The sequence below is a fragment of the Mizuhopecten yessoensis genome, unplaced genomic scaffold (genome assembly GCF_002113885.1).
Source record: "Mizuhopecten yessoensis strain PY_sf001 unplaced genomic scaffold, ASM211388v2 scaffold8807, whole genome shotgun sequence".
In the NCBI taxonomy this organism is placed as follows: domain Eukaryota; kingdom Metazoa; phylum Mollusca; class Bivalvia; order Pectinida; family Pectinidae; genus Mizuhopecten; species Mizuhopecten yessoensis.
In genome coordinates, this window is record NW_018407731.1 from 710,893 (window position 1) to 731,794 (window position 20,902).

At 37.1% G+C, this 20,902-nt stretch overlaps 1 protein-coding gene across 7 annotated transcripts in view; it reads left to right on the forward strand.

The window, feature by feature from the left end:
* Positions 1–20,902, forward strand: part of LOC110456556 (protein diaphanous homolog 2-like) — a 75,795-nt gene that overhangs the window by 36,239 nt on the left and 18,654 nt on the right. For 5 of the 7 annotated variants that reach the window (XM_021507363.1, XM_021507362.1, XM_021507365.1 and 2 more), the window contains 15 exons: positions 326–389; positions 753–886; positions 1,402–1,621; positions 2,054–2,172; positions 2,412–2,528; positions 4,791–4,909; positions 5,250–5,419; positions 7,129–7,206; positions 10,045–10,437; positions 15,428–15,542; positions 16,592–16,690; positions 18,012–18,208; positions 19,497–19,583; positions 20,318–20,470; positions 20,744–20,873. In XM_021507363.1, coding sequence (XP_021363038.1) covers positions 326–389; positions 753–886; positions 1,402–1,621; positions 2,054–2,172; positions 2,412–2,528; positions 4,791–4,909; positions 5,250–5,419; positions 7,129–7,206; positions 10,045–10,437; positions 15,428–15,542; positions 16,592–16,690; positions 18,012–18,208; positions 19,497–19,583; positions 20,318–20,470; positions 20,744–20,873 — 2,195 coding nt within the window. The remainder of the gene's footprint in view (positions 1–325; positions 390–752; positions 887–1,401; positions 1,622–2,053; positions 2,173–2,411; positions 2,529–4,790; positions 4,910–5,249; positions 5,420–7,128; positions 7,207–10,044; positions 10,438–15,427; positions 15,543–16,591; positions 16,691–18,011; positions 18,209–19,496; positions 19,584–20,317; positions 20,471–20,743; positions 20,874–20,902) is intronic. The other 2 variants (XM_021507368.1, XM_021507364.1) reach the window with 1 other exon arrangement.

Below are 20,902 nucleotides of genomic sequence, written 5' to 3' on the forward strand. Positions count from 1 at the left end.
CACTAACATATCACCACCACACACACAAACACATACACCAACAAATTACCACCTCCAACACAAACACATACACCAACATATTACCACCTCCAACACAAACACATACACTACACATATGGAGGCACTTCTTGAAAGGACCTTCACTGTTAATAGGACGCTTAACTCAATAAATCAATCAAAACCAAGCTTATCATGTATGATGAGAATCCTTAGGATTCATCTGTTAAATATACACATACGTTTTAGCTTGAAGAAAAGCTATTCAGCCTGATATTAATTTCGCCATTTAAATGTTACCTAACAACCATTTGTCATGTTGTTTCAGTAAAACAGAGAGGAAGAGTACCTATGAGTGTGTACGATGTCTGAAGGCATACATGAACAACAAAGTAAGTTATCGGTGATTAGTCAAACATGTATGGTCACTGACATGTGTGTTGTTGTTTCTTCTTTACCTTAGGGTTCAGACTTTAAGTAGGATAATTTTTAAGGTCACAGTATAGTGTTAAATCACATTAATCAAGGTTTGGAAGTACATGTATGGAAAACTTAACTCCTATGTTTAGATGTTATAAAGTGGCAAGTTAATATTATGATACAATATTTGCATTGCAACTGGAGTTATTTAAATGATAGACTTTTCGTTGATATGATGTTAGTACCAGCTAATTTTCACCAATTTCTATTTGTTATACAGCTTGTTACTGTATTTATGGTACAGCCTTCATCGTTGATGCTTTTTGTCTTTCCAGTGTGGATTGGTGAACATAATTAACCATGAAGAGGCACTGACGATACTCTCACGGACAGTTGACCCCTCCGACCCCAATACCATGTTGGAGGCAGTTCGACTGCTGGCTGCTGTATGTTTGGTACCCCCAGACGGGTAAGGTCATAATCTACGTCATTGACAACTAGGTATATGTCTGTTCTTTTTGTGTGGATAATTGGGTCAAGTTTTTCAATGTCTATAGGAGATTCACAACAGTTATTAGTCCTCCTCTGGTACTACTGCAGAGGACTACAGGTTGTCAATTGATCCATCAGTCAGTCATTTCATCAATTTGTCCAGGTTACCTGGTAATTTAGCACCTCTGATTGCCAAATTTTGTGAAACACTATGTTGTTCCACTTTCTACAGATTTATGGCTATTTGTTCATTATTCATACCAAAGTTTGTCCAGATGAGAGGTTCATTATTCATACCAAAGTTTGTCCAGATGAGAGGTTCATTATTCATACCAAAGTTTGTCCAGATGAGAGGGATTATGGACTGTATGCAATACTTTGTTTTGTTTCTCAACATTAAATTATGTATTTTGTCTGACTGAGCTAAACCAAATAGAAAAATCAAAATCCTATTTCACAAATGCCTACAATTTTAAATGTTTTTGTTTAAAGCCATGAGAAGGCCTTGGAGGGTATCACAGTGTGTGGAGAGATACGAGCGAGGGACCGCTTTATTCCAGTTATTATGGGGCTGGGTATGAGAGACAACCAGCCCATGCAAGTGGCCTGTATACAGCTGGTTAACGCCATTATTAGTACCCCTGATGACCTAGATTTTAGGATACACCTCCGCAACGAATTCATGCGCACAGGACTTATAGACCTTATAGGGGTAAGGCAAATATAAAACAGTGATTCCAGACTGAATTGACATGAAGGACCCTGTCTTACAAATGTTTCTTATCTTATAGAAATTTCTTAACTTAAAATTTTCCCTAAGAAAATATTACTTTGGGTCCTATGTGGATAAGCTAGGTTATCACACTCACTTCAGATCTTAAAGGGTAATAAGAGCAAGCACAGACAGTCTCAAATACATTGATCCAACCTTTCCCCAACTCCAAGAAATGGAAAATTGAAAGAGGCTGGCAAATTGCTGCCATTGATCAAAGCTTTCTTAGTTTAACATGTTTAAAATAAAACAGTTATTCACAGACATTTCAATTATTTCATGTTTCTGGTCTCTTAACACCATTTTAGATAAAGCTTTTGTTATACTTGTCAGAATAAATGAAACAGTAACAACAGAAATGTCTACTTTCAGTGGCTAGATAAACAGGAAGATGATGAGTTGAAGACGCACGTACAGATTTTCCATGACCATAAAGAGGAAGACTTTGAGGAATTTTCACATCGATATGACAATGTCAGAATAGAATTTGAGTATCCTTTTATATGTAAAATAGTCAAGAGAAGAAGTGCAAAAAAGTTATTTTACTACAATTTCTTAAACAAAATATTCTTTAAATTTGGAGATATTTAAATATCACTGAGTAGAAAATTAACCAAACCATAGGAAATTGTATTTATTTGTTTGATCAAAAGCACCAAAGGTGTCCATAACTGTTATTTAAAAAGAATATTTGCCATTTGTTACCAATATATTTCCTGAGCGTTACCAGGGATACACGGCAGTGTTTTGAGCTGGTGGCCAACTCTGTTAAGGACACCATTGCTGAACCCTACTTCCTGTCCATCATGCAGCATCTCCTGTGTATCCGTGACGACGTGTACTCTAGGTAACTGTATAGAAATTTAGTACAATGCAGATTAATGAATTCCAAAGTACATGGACAACATGACAGAATCTAGCTTGTAGGTGAATTTGTTCCTGCCTACACACCCTGGAATAAATTCACCTACCAGCAAGAGTCTTCCGTGTTGTCCACGTTCTTTCGAAATTCATTTACAAGCTATAAGTGGTGATCTGCATGCTACAAGTATCTGCGGCGGTAATCATCAGATTTGTACCAGATATTCAACTTAAAAGGGACGTTGAGTCTCCTAGTGATTTTTCCAACCCTTCTGGAGTGATTCATGTAGATCAATTAAAACCTGTAAACATTGCACATTACATACAGCAAATTCTGCAGTAGATTCTAGGTGTAAAAGTTCTGTTGACATTGAAAGGAAAATTTCATGATTTTTTTATTTTTTTATATGATCAACCGTATTTCATTTAAAACCTTTCTTAATCAGAAATATTCCATACTCAGTAGATTGACTGTCAGTATACTATTTAACTCTCCAGGCCACAGTACTACAGTAGATTGACTGTCAGTATACTATTTAACTCTCCAGGCCACAGTACTACAGCAGATTGACTGTCAGTATACTATTTCACTTTCCAGGCCACAGTACTACAGTAGATTGACTGACAGTATACTATTTAACTTTCCAGGCTACAGTACTACAGTAGATTGACTGTCAGTATACAATTTAACTTTCCAGGCCACAGTACTACAGTAGATTGACAGTCAGTATACTATTTAAGTTTCGAGGCCACAGCACTACAGTAGATTGACTGTCAGTATACTATTTACCTTTCCAGGCCACAGTACTACAGCAGATTGACGGTCAGTATACTATTTAACTTTCCAGGCCACAGTACAACAGTAGATTGACTGTCAGTATAATATTTAACTTTCCAGGCCACAGTACTACATCAGGTTGAATGTCAGGATACTATTTAACTTTCCAGGCCACAGTACTACAGGAGATTGACTGTCAGTATACTATTTAACTTTCCAGTCCACAGTACTACATCAGATTGAATGTCAGTATACTACTTAACTTTCCAGGCCACAGTACTACAGTAGATTGACAGTCAGTATACTATTTAAGTTTCGAGGCCACAGCACTACAGTAGATTGACTGTCAGTATACTATTTAGCTTTCCAGGCCACAGTACTACAGTAGATTGACAGTCAGTATACTATTTAAGTTTCGAGGCCACAGCACTACAGTAGATTGACTGTCAGTATACTATTTACCTTTCCAGGCCACAGTACTACAGCAGATTGACTGTCAGTATTCTATTTAACTTTCCAGGCCACAGTACTACAGAAGATTGACTGTCAGTATACTATTTAACTTTCGAGGCCACAGTACTACAGTAGATTGACTGTCAGTCTACTATTTAACTTTCCTGGCCACAGTACTACATCAGATTGACTGTCAGGATACTATTTAACTTTCCAGGCCACAGTACTACAGCAGATTGACTGTCAGTATTCTATTTAACTTTCCAGGCCACAGTACTACAGAAGATTGACTGTCAGTATACTATTTAACTTTCCAGGTCACAGTACTACAGTAGATTGACTGTCAGTATACTATTTAGCTTTCCAGGCCACAGTACTACAGTAGATTGACAGTCAGTATACTATTTAAGTTTCGAGGCCACAGCACTACAGTAGATTGACTGTCAGTATACTATTTAGCTTTCCAGGCCACAGTACTACAGTAGATTGACTGTCAGTATCCTATTTAACTTTCCAGGCCACAGTACTACAGTAGGTTGACTGTCAGTATACTATTTAACTTTCCAGGCTACAGTACTACAGCAGATTGACTGTCAGTATACTATTTCACTTTCCAGGCCACAGTACTACAGCAGATTGACTGTCAGTATTCTATTTAACTTTCCAGGCCACAGTACTACAGAAGATTGACTGTCAGTATACTATTTAACTTTCGAGGCCACAGTACTACAGTAGATTGACTGTCATTATACTATTTAACTTTCCAGGCCACAGTACTACATCAGGTTGAATGTCAGGATACTATTTAACTTTCCAGGCCACAGTACTACATCCGATTGACTGTCAGTATACTATTTAACTTTCCAGGCGACAGTACTACAGTAGATTGAATGTCAGTATACTATTTAACTTTCCATGCCACAGTACTACATCAGATTGACTGTCAGTATACTATTTCACTTTCCAGGCCACAGTACTACAGCAGATTGACTGTCAGTATACTATTTAACTTTCCAGGCCACAGTACTACAAGTTGATAGAGGAGTGTGTAACCCAGATTGTCCTGCATCGGTCAGGGACTGACCCCGACTTCAGACACACAAAACGCTTTGAGGTGGATGTTGACCCTCTTTTAAGTAAGTCATTGGACAGAGAAAAGTGTACTAATTGTCTTTAGAGACAATAGACAATTTCCTCCTGAAAATCATTTATCTAATTATAGCAATTGTCTTTGAAAACTCTTACAAAACACTGACACATTGATGGTTCATTGAAGAACTGATGTAACTAGTGGTGCTACAAGACTTTTCAAAATTTGAAATTTAACTGGAAATGGAAAAGCGGAAAAAGAAATATTGGAATCGCGGATTGTAGATGATAGACAAGTGAAATGGTAAATACTGTATGGTCCTCATAATGAAATAAGTGTGTTGGTATACCTCTACCAGTCCATGACAACAATTTCTGTTTCTACAGGTAGCCTTGAAGACAAATCCAAATTTGAGGATGCAGAAGTCAGTATTGTTGAAATGAACTCTAAATTAGAAACAGCTATAACAGCTAAGCAGGAATATGAGGCCCGAGCTATGACACTCGAGGAGAGGGTGAAAAAATACGAGGAAGAACTTGTCACAATGAAAGAAAAAGTAAGTCACTGATGCTAACTTTATAGTGGTAAATTCCATTATAAGGAATTAATCTCTTAGCTTCCAATTCTTGTATATGTTTGTTGTATACAGAGTGTTGTGGTAATGCATGTGTAGATGAGTATTATATTGCTACAAGTAACAGCTGATTGCAAGCACTGCCTTTATTGGTGGTATTAAACCTACTAGTACACTAAACTCTTGGCATTCTGCCATCATTTGTGCAGTGAATTTCTGTCATTATAAAGGAGTGGGCAGTATATTCTAAATCACATAATTTCAAGTGATACACTCTCAGATTTAAACGAGGGACAAAGTATCAATGATTTAACTGTATAACTGTTGGAGTACATCCATCTAATGCAAATAAGGCACCCGCTGCATTTACACTGTACAACCTTTACTGACAGTAACAAAAACCTACTAATGAGAGATAACAGTGTATGGTGCTAGAGGTTTTCCGCTATGTGTACTATTATATAACGGGTAAAGGTTTGCAGTGGTTTTATTTTCAAGCTTTTTGCAGTAAGAAAAACGACAGTAGAACAATTTTGCTAGGATTTCTATTCAATTAAATGTGCATGCATGAAAAATATCCTCAGATTAGAGAAGAAATCAAAACTGACATTACTGTATGTTTCATTTTTGTTTTTATTAATTTTCATTTTTTTTCATTTATAAGAGTTGATATAATTAGACATGTTAAGACATTTCATTGAGTCATAAAGATAGAATAAGATAAACCAGTAATCACATCATAAATAGTAACTGTATGAATACAATTGATTAAGTCCATCTGGAAAAATTATACCTGGTCCATCAGGTTCCCCCCAATTTTACGCTATACTTCCCAGAGTAGAAGAGTAACACATTGTCAATTCAGCCTGTTATACAATAGAATGTGAAACGTTATGCAGTAGGTGAACTGTGGGTTTGATGGTGTGTGGGCAATACATTAATTAGCACTAAGGTTCTAATAAATTCAACCAGTTATTAATCGATTATTGAAGAAGTTAATTGATTTATTGATAGATTTACAGATACTTGGTATTTATTTCTAATAATTAGCGTTCATCTCGAAGATGGTTGAACCTCAGGCTCACTTAGATATATACTAACTACCATGTAATCACATGTCTAATAAACCAACTGTTTATATCAATTTATATTTACCAGTGTAATAATAAATATAAACAAGTTAATACATTGGTTTTGTCACTTATATTAACGGGGATAGCTTCAAAAATATTTAATATCAATGTATAAATTTATACATCTGGCATCTTTTTCTGTATCTAAATCCAAAACTAGTTTTATGTACCGGTAACATTGCACGCTAATGATCGCAACAGTTTTATATTAAACTGAAAACTATACTTTATTAATCTGAAAGTTTTACTTTTGTAACATGACTTGATATAGTAAACATATTAATCATAGAATAACTAAAAGTATAAATAAATTTGAGATAAATTGAAACTATCTTTTACATACCTTTAAAAAAAATAATTGAACAATTTGATATTAAATCAATGTTTTAATATGTCATTCAGTTGTATTTAAGATGAATTCAAAAATATCCTGTAAAATCCTCATATGATAAGTATTATGTGACCTAGTTTTTACAGTAGACAAGATGTCAAGCTAACAGATGATTGTTGTATATTCTGTTGTGGTGACATGTCCCTGCTTCCTTGCATGTTTCACAGGTAAAGTTGTATCAATTAACTAGTGTTAGTAGCGGTTCCGTCTCCGAGTCCAGTACCATGGACGGTCCTTGTGCAGAGGTAGTACAGATGCCATGCATGGCATTACTTTGACAACCTAACCAGCTGTGAGGCCATGGAACAAAAATTCATTAATTATTCTTTAAGTAAATTAATTACCTCCAGTTTTTTTTGATATTTTGTTTAAATCAGTAAAATACCCAAAACATTGAGAGAGAAAAATGGAGAAAAGTATGGTTTTAACTCGGGTGGGTTCCGTGAGTTTTAGCTTTCTACCACAGCTGGTAGGGAATGCTACTCTTTCAGTATTCATTATTTTAGCATGCTGTGCCTAATGCTTGGAATGTCTTTGTGTTTCAGTGGCTGGCTTTTAAATCTAACCATTAGGCGTTGTGTGTACAACAACTAGATTGGTGCAAGAGACTGATATGACTGACTTCTCTGTAAATCTTCTGTAACTTGGATTGTGAAACTGATGTATCTGTTCTTTATTTGTATATATGTAACTTGTATGATGTTTTCTTCTTGAATATATAAATTCAGATCAATTCTACAATATATAACATGTATAAAGGTAGCAAATAGGAAATGATATACTGTTATCATTTTAATTTTGGCAACTTCTGTTGTAAATATGAAAATGTACAGGCCGAATATCAATATTTAAAGCGACGACGTACTGTTTTACAAAAATTGGTCCTATAACATAGATTGCTTTTGCCGACAAACTTAATAAAGCTTTGCAGAGTTTTATGTTAGTTTGTCAGTTATAGTAATACATGTTAGCGGATGAGCACATCATTTACATTTTGATAGAGACGTAATTTTTGTTCAGTTAATTCAAATTTTAATGTCAGTTTGTAAACTTTTAAAAACAATAAAATCAGAGTTGTTGTCAAAATCAGAGCGGTGATTTCACTTGACCAAATTGTGTCATAATTTCATATCACATTTAGCATACTCTATGCACTGAAATAGGAGGGTACAGAGGAAAAGTTAATTATTACATTTTAAATGCCAAGCTTGATCGTCCATGTAAATCCTCCCCAAGTTCTGCCCGAGTTCACTGATCCATGTATGTATTAGCTACATACACTATTATACATTCGCTATGTATGCTGTTTCACTGTATACATTGCTGTTATAACACATGCTGGCTACAAATGTATCGAAACCACTACACTGACCCATTTTCATATCAATGTCTGACACCTTACCAAAGATTCAGGGGGAGATTACTCCTCCAACTTAAGTGTCAGTCACCATATAAATTACCCCAATATGTATGGTTTTAAGCTGAAATATTTCACCTAGTGTAAATATATACATTTACAGCATAAAAAAATGACATAATAAATCATTTTCACATATAAAATCACTACCACGGTTCCATAGAATCATATACAAACTTCTATATACCAGGTATAAACATGCATGCAAAGTTTGTCACTATTGAAAAAAAAGAAAACATTCTTAAAAATTCTGGATGCAAGACTAATTCAAAATTGTGAGTTTGTTTTTAAAAACATAACCATTTCCTGTTGTTTTCTGTTTAAACACAGATAATCTACTGCTGGCATGTGCATGTAAAAATAAACAAATCCGTTATTTCAAGATAAGCATATCAAGCATGACCAAACTAGATAGGAACGATGAGAAATTATATAACATGGTCCACACCTTTGTGTATGTAATTGTTTTATACCTAAATGTCCATGTCAGTACAATAACAAGTAAAGTTTATATCTTGGTATTGATTGTAAATAACGTAATCTTCACCTACATCAGGACGTTTATTCCTTCAACTTATTGGCACGGTTTTAACTTCTCGAAGACATCAACAGCAGTATGTTGTTAACATTTTGAAACTTGTGAAAACCTTTTTTTTTACAAATTTATGCAGTATACAATTTTGTGAAATGTGTATGATATAAAGTAAGCTAGAATGAGACCTTTCAACATTTTTTTAATTATTTTTTACCTTTCAACATCTTGTTAAATTCATTAGACAAATAGGTTGATAGTTGGTTAAATAATGTACATTTATTTCCGTGCTGATGATGAGAGTTGTAGAGAGTTCTGTAATTCACAGGCTTGTATTTCTAATGAGAATTCAGAATACTGATCCCATGTCCAGTGTATGGTGTGAACTGTCTTACGTAGTGTTTTTTCCTGATTCTCTATACTTTGTAGTGTATGTACCCACTGATGGGGGTATATACCACCCCAGTCCATTGCACCCTAAATTTGCTTTAAAACACCTCTATTGTAGAACCTACCCTAGTAATGTTAGCATTAATGCTTAAGGTTCTACTGTGCAGTGAGGCTAAGTCTTTGAGCAGTAATCATTTTCCCAGTTAGAAAAAAATCAAAGACTTCTAAATTAAATCAGAAAAATTTAGAATTTAAAAATCAGATGTTGATATGTTTGGATTTTACACTGACAATTTATGTTTATTTTCATTTCTCCATGATAACGGTCTAAAAGTATTTATAATCATATGTTGTATCTATATTTAACTTTCTCTTGGGTAATATGATATAGCATCAGTATATTTCTAAAACAAACACATTTTACATAATTGATCGGAATATATAATATTTAACTATTGATAAACACTGGTTTTCATTAATGCCATGATTTTAATATAAACTATAATCATACTGTGGAATAGTTTGATGAGATTTCCTATTTGAATAGAAAAAGTTTGAGGAAAGTAATTATTTTACTGTTTTACAAAAGATATCATGTGATGTAATGTGATATGAATGACCAGGTTTGTTTTGTAATTCCTGAAAATCTGTTATTCCTGTTTGGTGACAGATACTCAGAATCACATTGCTGTAGTAGGATAAAAGACATCGGTCTATATTGATATATTTATTTTTACATTACAGTTGCGACTGGGAATAGGAGATACGATAAGCAACTCCAAAGCATTGGGTGGCCCAGGGGGTGGACCTCCTCCCCCTCCACCTCCACCATTCCCTGGGGGTGGTCCCCCCGCTCCCCCTCCGCCCCCACCCCCTCCTGGTATGGGAGGTGGGCCACCTCCTCCACCACCCCCACCTATGTTTGGTGGTGGTATTCCCCCACCACCCCCTCCCCCTGGTATGGGTGGTCCTCCTCCGCCTCCCCCTCCCCCAGGGACTCCCCGACCCCCAGGGGCACCTCCTCCTCCCTTCAGCCCTGCCGCCCCATCCCCACCTGTAAACGTCTTACCACATGGAATGCAGCCCAAGAAAAAGTATGAAGTTGGAGCACAGACCAAGAGGATCAACTGGAATAAGGTAAGAGCACTTCTACTGTTCTGTATTTCTCTGTTGATGTGAAAAGACATACTTTTGGGGCAAGTGTTTTTATGCAAATGTGTATTAGAAACATTTTTAGGGCCACACTTGTAAACTGCTGTGTAATTACACCATCAATGCATTGTAAGGGCCAGTATCTGAGGGTATGGTGGCCCAGGTCTGAGGCCTAAGTGGGGCAGTCGCTAGGTACTGGCCGCAGTTCGGTGGTTTTCCTCCTGACACGCTGGTTCATTTACCACCATTCAAAACCTGGTACATTCTTACTAGTAAATGACCATAGCTGTTAAAACACAAACAAACTAAACTGATCTGTCACTGTACACTGTTGTGTAAAAATACATCATCAATACATTGTTGGGGCTAATATTCATTACTATACTGAGATATGTAATTATGAAAAGGAATAATCATTGAGGCCAGTATTTATTACTATTCGCTGTTTTATACACATCATTAAGGCTAGTATTTATTACTATTCGCTGCTGGACACATCAGTGAGGCCAGTATTTATCACTATTCCCTGCTTGATGTACATCATTGAGTCCAGTATTTATTACTAATCCCTGCTTGATACACATCATGGAGGCCAGTATTTATCACTATTCCCTGCTTGATCCACATCATTGAGGCCTGTATTTATTACTATTCGCTGCTGTATACACACCATTGAGGCCAGTATATATTACTATTCCCTGCAGGACACATCATTGAGCCCAGTATTTATTACTAATCCCTGCTTGATACACATCATGGAGGCCAGTATTTATCACTATTCCCTGCTTGATGTACATCATTGAGTCCAGTATTTATTAATATTCCCTGCTTGATACACATCATTGATCATTGAGGCCAGTTTTTATTACTATTCCCCGCTGGACACATCATTGAGCCCATTATTTATCCCTATTCCCTGCCTGATGTACATCATTGAGGCCATTATTTCTCCCTATTCCCTGGTTGATGTACATCATTGAGTCCAGTATTTATTAATATTCGGTGTATTATACACATCATTGAGACCAGTATTTATTACTCTTCCCTGCTGGATACACACCATTGAGGCCAGTATTGATTCCTATTCCCTGCTTGATACACATCATGGAGGCCAGTATTTATTTCTATTCGCTGTTTTATACACATCATTAAGGCTAGTATTTATTACTATGCCCTGCTGGATACACAGCATTGAGGCCAGTATGTATTACTATTCCCTGCGGGATACACATCATTGCGGCCAGTATTTATTACTCTTCCCTGCTGGATACCCATCATTGAGGCCATTATTTAACCCTATTCCCTGCTTTATACACATCATTGAGGCCATGAGGCCAGTATTTATTACTTTTCCCTGCTTGATACGCATCATGGACGCCAGTATTTATTACTTTTCCCTACTGGACCCATCATTGAGGCTAGTATTTATTTCTATTCGCTGTTTTATACAAATCATTGAGGCCAGTATTATTCCCTGCTGGATCCACATCATTGAGGCCGGTATTTATTACTATTACCTGCTGGATACACACCATTGAGGCCAGTATATATTACTATTCCCTGCATAACACATCATTGAGGCTTGTGTTTATTACTATTCCCCGCTGGACACATCATTGAGCCCAGTATTTATTACTCTTCCCTGCTGGATACCCATCATTGAGGCCAGCATTGAGGCCAGTATTATTCCCTGCTGGACACATCATTGAGGCCATTATTTATCCCTATTCCCTGCTTGATGTACATCATTGAGGCCAGTATTTATTACTATTCCCTGCTGGACACATCATTGAGGCCAGTATTTATTACTATTCCCTGCTGGATACACATCATTGAGGCCAGTATTTATTACTATTCCCTGCTGGATACACATCATTGAGGCCAGTATTTATTACTATTCCCTGCTGGATACACATCATTGAGGCCAGTATTTATTACTATTCCCTGCTGGATACACATCATTGAGGCCAGTATTTATTACTATTCCCTGCTGGATACACATCATTGAGGCCAGTATTTATTACTATTCCCTGCTGGATACACATCATTGAGGCCAGTATTTATTACTATTCCCTGCTGGATACACATCATTGAGGCCAGTATTTATTACTATTCCCTGCTGGATACACATCATTGAGGCCAGTATTTATTACTATTCCCTGCTGGATACACATCATTGAGGCCAGTATTTATTACTATTCCCTGCTGGATACACATCATTGAGGCCAGTATTTATTACTATTCCCTGCTGGATACACATCATTGAGGCCAGTATTTATTACTATTCCCTGCTGGATACACATCATTGAGGCCAGTATTTATTACTATTCCCTGCTGGATACACATCATTGAGGCCAGTATTTATTACTATTCCCTGCTGGATACACATCATTGAGGCCAGTATTTATTACTATTCCCTGCTGGATACACATCATTGAGGCCAGTATTTATTACTATTCCCTGCTGGATACACATCATTGAGGCCAGTATTTATTACTTTTCCCTGCTGGATACACATCATTGAGGCCAGTATTTATTACTATTCCCTGCTGGATACACATCATTGAGGCCAGTATTTATTACTATTCCCTGCTGGATACACATCATTGAGGCCAGTATTTATTACTATTCCCTGCTGGATACACATCATTGAGGCCAGTATTTATTACTATTCCCTGCTTGATACACATCATTGAGGCCAGTATTTATTACTATTCCCTGCTGGATACACATCATTGAGGCCAGTATTTATTACTATTCCCTGCTGGATACACATCATTGAGGCCAGTATTTATTACTATTCCCTGCTGGATACACATCATTGAGGCCAGTATTTATTACTATTCCCTGCTGGATACACATCATTGAGGCCAGTATTTATTACTATTCCCTGCTGGATACACATCATTGAGGCCAGTATTTATTACTATTCCCTGCTGGATACACATCATTGAGGCCAGTATTTATTACTATTCCCTGCTGGATACACATCATTGAGGCCAGTATTTATTACTATTCCCTGCTGGATACACATCATTGAGGCCAGTATTTATTACTATTCCCTGCTGGATACACATCATTGAGGCCAGTATTTATTACTATTCCCTGCTGGATACACATCATTGAGGCCAGTATTTATTACTATTCCCTGCTGGATACACATCATTGAGGCCAGTATTTATTACTATTCCCTGCTGGATACACATCATTGAGGCCAGTATTTATTACTATTCCCTGCTGGACACATCATTGAGGCCAGTATTTATTACTATTCCCTGCTGGATACACATCATTGAGGCCAGTATTTATTACTATTCCCTGCTGGATACACATCATTGAGGCCAGTATTTATTACTATTCCCTGCTGGATACACATCATTGAGGCCAGTATTTATTACTATTCCCTGCTGGATACACATCATTGAGGCCAGTATTTATTACTATTCCCTGCTGGATACACATCATTGAGGCCAGTATTTATTACTATTCCCTGCTGGATACACATCATTGAGGCCAGTATTTATTACTATTCCCTGCTTGATACACATCATTGAGGCCAGTATTTATTACTATTCCCTGCTTGATACACATCATTGAGGCCAGTATTTATTACTATTCCCTGCTTGATACACATCATTGAGGCCAGTATTTATTACTATTCCCTGCTGGATACACATCATTGAGGCCAGTATTTATTACTATTCCCTGCTGGATACACATCATTGAGGCCAGTATTTATTACTATTCCCTGCTGGATACACATCATTGAGGCCAGTATTTATTACTATTCCCTGCTGGATACACATCATTGAGGCCAGTATTTATTACTATTCCCTGCTGGATACACATCATTGAGGCCAGTATTTATTACTATTCCCTGCTGGATACACATCATTGAGGCCAGTATTTATTACTATTCCCTGCTGGATACACATCATTGAGGCCAGTATTTATTACTATTCCCTGCTGGATACACATCATTGAGGCCAGTATTTATTACTATTCCCTGCTGGATACACATCATTGAGGCCAGTATTTATTACTATTCCCTGCTGGATACACATCATTGAGGCCAGTATTTATTACTATTCCCTGCTGGATACACATCATTGAGGCCAGTATTTATTACTATTCCCTGCTGGATACACATCATTGAGGCCAGTATTTATTACTATTCGCTGCTGGACACATCATTGAGGCCAGTATTTATCACTTTTCCCTGCTGGATACACATCATTGAGGCCAGTATTTATTACTATTCCCTGCTGGACACATCATTGAGGCCCGTATTTATTACTATTCCCTGGATACACATCATTGAGGCCAGTATTGATTACTATTCCCTGCTGGATAAACATCATTGAGGCCAGTATTTATTACTATTCCCTGCTTGATACACATAATTGAGGCCAGTATTTATTACTATTACGGCCAGTATTTATTACTATTCCCTGTTCGATACACATCATTGAGGCCAGTATTTATCACTTTTCCCTGCTGGATACACATCATTGAGGCCAGTATTTATTACTATTCGCTGTTCGATACACATCATTGAGGCCAGTATTTATTACTATTCGCTGCTGGACACATCATTGAGGCCAGTATTTATTACTATTACTTGCTGGATACACATCATTGAGGCCAGTATTTATTACTATTCGCTGCTTGATACACATCATTGAGGCCAGTATTTATTACTGTTCCCTGCTGGACACATCATTGAGGCCAGTATTTATTACTATTCCCTGCTGGATACACATCATTGAGACCAGTATTTATTACTATTCCCTGCTGGACACATCTCTAAGCCCAGGGGCCTGTTTGTTTTGGGGGACAAACCAGTTTGTGATATTTCAGGGATAAACTATTTTGAATATGATAAAGGAAATGCTCGATACTAACTCTTTAATATTCACTGCTGTGTATACATTGTTGGGGCCAGTACCTATTGTTGTACTCTGATGTGTTCCAGGTCAACCTGAAAAATATTGAGAAGGACTCTTTCTGGGTTACTGCCAAGGAGCAGAAGTTTGAGAATGATGATATATTCCAGGGGCTGGTGGAAAACTTTGGTACACTATCAAAAAGTAAGTTTCTACACATGGACGAACTTTAATATTGTAGGTGTCTAAAAGAGTTATGTTACAGTTACTGATATATTCTTTCAATTTCATTAATCTTTAAAAATATATTTGGATTAAATTGCTTTATTTGACGTTTATTTTTAATGAATGATTTAAGTTACATTATCCTTGGATAATAAAGATTAATTATCAGAATAAGAAACATTTTTCACATACTGCAGATTTTCGACCTTAAGATTAAACATGTTTAACCATTGAATTTGCTATTAACAATTTCTACATTCTAATATTTAATGATTTCATTTGAAAAAATGAACAATTCAAAATATGCTATTTAAAAGTGATATTTTTCCTTATGGGGAATATACACACATTTTTTTATTAGCTCACCTGCCCAAAGGGCAAGTGAGCTTATGCCATGGCGCAGCGTCTGTAGTCGGCCCATCTGTCAACTTTTCCTTTAAAACACTACTTGTCCTGAACGGCCCAGTAGATTTGGACTAAATTTGGTCTGGAGCATCCTTAGGCCAAGGGGATTCAATTTTGTATAAAAGGTGGATGTGCCCCCCCTGGGGGCAGAGGGGTTAGGCAGAATAGGGGAAATAGATGTTAAACCTTTAAAATTCTTCTTCTACCATTGGGATTAAAAGATTGCATCCTGATTTTGTCTGGAGCATCCTTAGACCAAGGGGACTTTTGTTTAAACGGTGGGTGTGGGCAGAGTTGCAGGGCCCAATAGGGGGAAAAGTGGCAAAAACCTTTGAAATCCTTCTTCTACCATAGGACTGGGGGCTGAGAATTGCGGGGCCTGATAGGGAAATTAGAGGTTAAAATCTATAAAATCTTTTATCTTCTGTACCATTGGAGGGATTTAATGTAACAAGAATAATTTCCCATGGTTGCTCATTTATCCTGGTGAGTGTTACAGGCCCTCTGGGCCTCTTGTTGTTTTTAATTTTGAGCACTCAGAATCTTCCCCATGAAGAGTAAAAATGAAAGCTGTGACCAATAATTACTTAAAGTTTTATTGTAAATTGTTTTCCCTTCTTCAGCGAAAAAGCTTGACACCACAGAAAATACTGAGAAGAAAAAGATAAGTAAAAAGACAAAGGAGCTAAAGGTTCTGGAGGGAAAAGCAGCACAAAACTTGTGTAAGTGGATTCTAATGTAATCAAACCAGCACAAAACTTGTGTAAGTGGATTCTAATGTAATCAAACCAGCACAAAACCTGTGTAAGTGGATTCTAATGTAATCAAACCAGCACAAAACTTGTGTAAGTGGATTCTAATGTAATCAAACCAGCACAAAACTTGTGTAAGTGGATTCTAATGTAATCAAACCAGCACAAAACTTGTGTAAGTGGATTCTAATGTAATCAAACCAGCACAAAACTTGTGTAAGTGGATTCTAATGTAATCAAACCAGCACAAAACTTGTGTAAGTGGATTCTAATGTAATCAAACCAGCACAAAACTTGTGTAAGTGGATTCTAATGTAATCAAACCAGCACAAAACTTGTGTAAGTGGATTCTAATGTAATCAAACCAGCACAAAACTTGTGTAAGTGGATTCTAATGTAATCAAACCAGCACAAAACTTGTGTAAGTGGATTCTAATGTAATCAAACCAGCACAAAACTTGTGTAAGTGGATTCTAATGTAATCAAACCAGCACAAAACCTGTGTAAGTGGATTCTAATGTAAACAAACCAGCACAAAACTTGTGTAAGTGGATTCTAATGTAATCAAACCAGCACAAAACCTGTGTAAGTGGATTCTAATGTAATCAAACCAGCACAAAACCCGTGTAAGTTGATTCGAATGTAATCAAACCAGCACAAAACCTGTTTAAGTGGAATCTAATGTTATCAAACCAGCACAAAACCTGTGTAAGTGGATTCTAATGTAAACAATCCAGCACAAAACTTGTGTAAGTGGATTCTAATGTAATCAATCCAGCACAAAACCTGTGTAATTAAATCATAATGTAAACAATCCAGCACAAAACCTGTGTAAGTGGATTCTAATGTAAACAATCAAGCACAAAACCTGTGTAAGTGGATTCTAATGTTATCAAACCAGCACAAAACCTGTGTAAGTGGATTCTAATGTAAACAAACCAGCACAAAACCTGTGTTATTAAATCATAATGTAAACAATCCAGCACAAAACCTGTGTAAGTGGATTCTAATGTAAACAAACCAGCACAAAACCTGTGTAATTAAATCATAATGTAAACAATCCAGCACAAAACTTGTGTAAGTGGATTCTAATGTAATCAAACCAGCAAAAAACTTGTATAAGTGGATTCTAATGTAATCAAAACAGCTGAAAATATTTTATTTTGTATTTCTTTTGTGAAATTTAACCAGAGCAGGAGTTGTGCTGGAAAAGAATCTTAATGCCGAGGATGTAAGTTTTCATTGTCAGATCATCGTATGTTTCCTAAAATAACCACATTGTTTGTTCCAGCCATCCTGCTAGGCTCCATCAAGGTGCCGTATGAAGAGATACGGCGGCGTATCCTGGTAGTGGACGAGGCCAATCTATCTACAGCCCTACTAGAGCAGCTCATTAGATACATGCCAGAACCAGAACAGATCAACAAACTCGCCTCCTTCAAGGACCAGTATGCAGACTTGGCCGAGTCCGAGCAGTTTACTGTAACGGTAGGTGTAATGTAGACTCAACCCGAACAGTTCACTACAATAGTAGGTAGACTTGACCTCAACACCTCACTAACGGTAGGTGTAATGTAGACTCAACCCAAACAATTCACTACAATAGTAGGTAGACTTGACCTCAACACCTCCCTAACGGTAGGTGTGATGTAGACTCAAACCAAACACTTTACTTCTATAGTAGGTAGACTTCACCTCAACAACTCACTAACGGTAGGTGGGATGTAGACTCAACCCAAACACTTCACTACAGTTGATTCGAATGTAATCAAACCAGCACAAAACCTGTTTAAGTGGAACACATCATTGAGGCCAGTATTTATTACTATTACTTGCTGGATACACATCATTGAGGCCAGTATTGATTACTATTCCCTGCTGGATAAACATCATTGAGGCCAGTATTTATTACTATTCCCTGCTGGACACATCATTGAGGCCAGTATTTATAACTATTTCCTGCTGGATACACATCATTGTGTCCAGCAGCGAATAGTAATAAATACTGGCCTCAACGATGTGTTCCACTTAAACAGGTTTTGTGCTGGTTTGATTACACTCGAATCAACTTACACGGGTTTTGTGCTGGTTTGATTACATTAGAATCCATATTGTAGTGAATTGTTTGGGTTGAGTCTACATCACACCTCCCGTTAGCGAGTTGTTGAGGTCAAGTCTACCTAATATTGTAGTGAATTGTTTGGGTTGAGTCTACATCACACCTCCCGTTAGTGAGTTGTTGAGGTCAAGTTTACCTACTATTGTAGTGAATTGTTCAGGTTGAGTCTACATTTCACCTACCGTTAGAGAGCTGTTGAGGTCAAGTCTACCTACTATTCTAGTGAATTGTTTGGGTTGAGTCTACATCACCCCTACCGTTAGTGAGTTGTTGAGGTCAAATCACTACAATAGTAGGTAGACTTGACCTAAACAACTCACTAACGGTAGGTGTGATGTAGACTCAAACCAAACACTTTACTTCTATAGTAGGTAGACTTCACCTCAACAACTCACTAACGGTAGGGGTGATGTAGACTCAACCCAAACAATTCACTACAATAGTAGTTAGACTTGACCTCAACAACTCACTAACGGTAGGTGTGATGTAGACCCTTACTGAACAGTTTACTTTTAGGGTAGATAGACTCCACTTTGACATGTTACCGTTACTGCATTAGTTGCAAATGGCATTCAGTGTCTACTATTGTCTAGCATGTTCTAAATTTTGCTTAGTTGATAAAAATTGATGTTGATTACTTTCTTGGTTCTATTTCAGATAAGCAGTATCAAAAGAATTACCCCTAGGTTAAAATCAATACTCTTTAAGATGAACTTTCCCGAGTTGGTCTCAGAAATTAAGCCGGTAAGTAATATTATTTTGATATTATACCATATCAGATTGTTTGAAGCAATGAGTGGTCATTTTAACTCACCTGGTACAAAGCTGTGCAGTGATGTCATCTGTCACTCGTTTGTTAGTAAAATTTCCAATAAATTACATACAAAGTTTAAAGTAGTTTGGACATGATGGCATTTCATCATTTTGCATCTAAGGTCCCCTTAAATCTTCGCAAATGATACTTGATAGAATATTTTGAACAGTATGTACATTATTTAAAGGCAATTATAATACGCTCATGTACATTGTATGTATATTTATATATGTTTATGTCATAAAATTTTGAAAATACAATTAAAAATAAATAAATAAAAAAAATCTTCGCAACACCTCCTCTCTCCAGCACCTTCATGTTGGGTTGTATTTCCGTGAGACAGTTTTATCTGTGTCATTTACCATGGGGATTTGTTTGATTTACAGTTAATTCCCCATCAGTTTGACCCTCAGTTCTGTCCATTCCCCTACTGTACCCTGTATTTTTCTGCCTCATGGTCCTTAGTTCTGTCCATTCCCCCACTGTACCCTGTATTTTTCTGCCTCAGGGCCCTCAGTTCTGTCTATTCCCCCACTGTACCCTGTATTTTTCTGCCTCAGGGCCCTCAGTTCTGTCCATTCCCCTACTGTACCCTGTATTTTTCTGCCTCAGGGCCCTCAGTTCTGTCCATTCCCCCATTGAACCTTGTATTTTTCTGCCTCAGGGCCTGGTGGCGGCCATTGAAGCCTGTGAAGAAGTCAAAAACAGTAGAAAGTTCACCAGTCTGTTGGAGTTAATCCTATTCATGGGAAATTATCTCAACGCAGGCTCGCGAAACGCTCAGTCTGTCGGGTTTGAGCTGAGTTATCTAAGTAAGGTAAGCAGTAAACTTTATTATCTTGTATATCAAGTGTCCAGCAATTAGAAATATAAATCCTGTTATTGTACAACTATATTCTCATTGCACTGAATTTGTTCATATGAAACTACCACCTTTAAGCCCCTTTATAATAATATCATGTTTTCCTATGTACATGGCCCCAGTATATATATAGAGTTAATGTGTTTTCTACCTTCACACCCTGGTATCAGGACTGTCTTGTGTTTTCAATCTTTACAACCTGTTTTAAAGAACCATTTTCCCCTCCAGCTCCACAACACTAAGAGCCAGGATGGTAAAACAACTCTAGTCCATTACCTAGCCAATGTGGTAGAACAGCAGCATCCGGAACTCCTTACATTTCCAGAGGAACTCTCCTATATTGACAAGGCTGCCCGAGGTTTGTATAATCTTTCCTAGACAATGGGG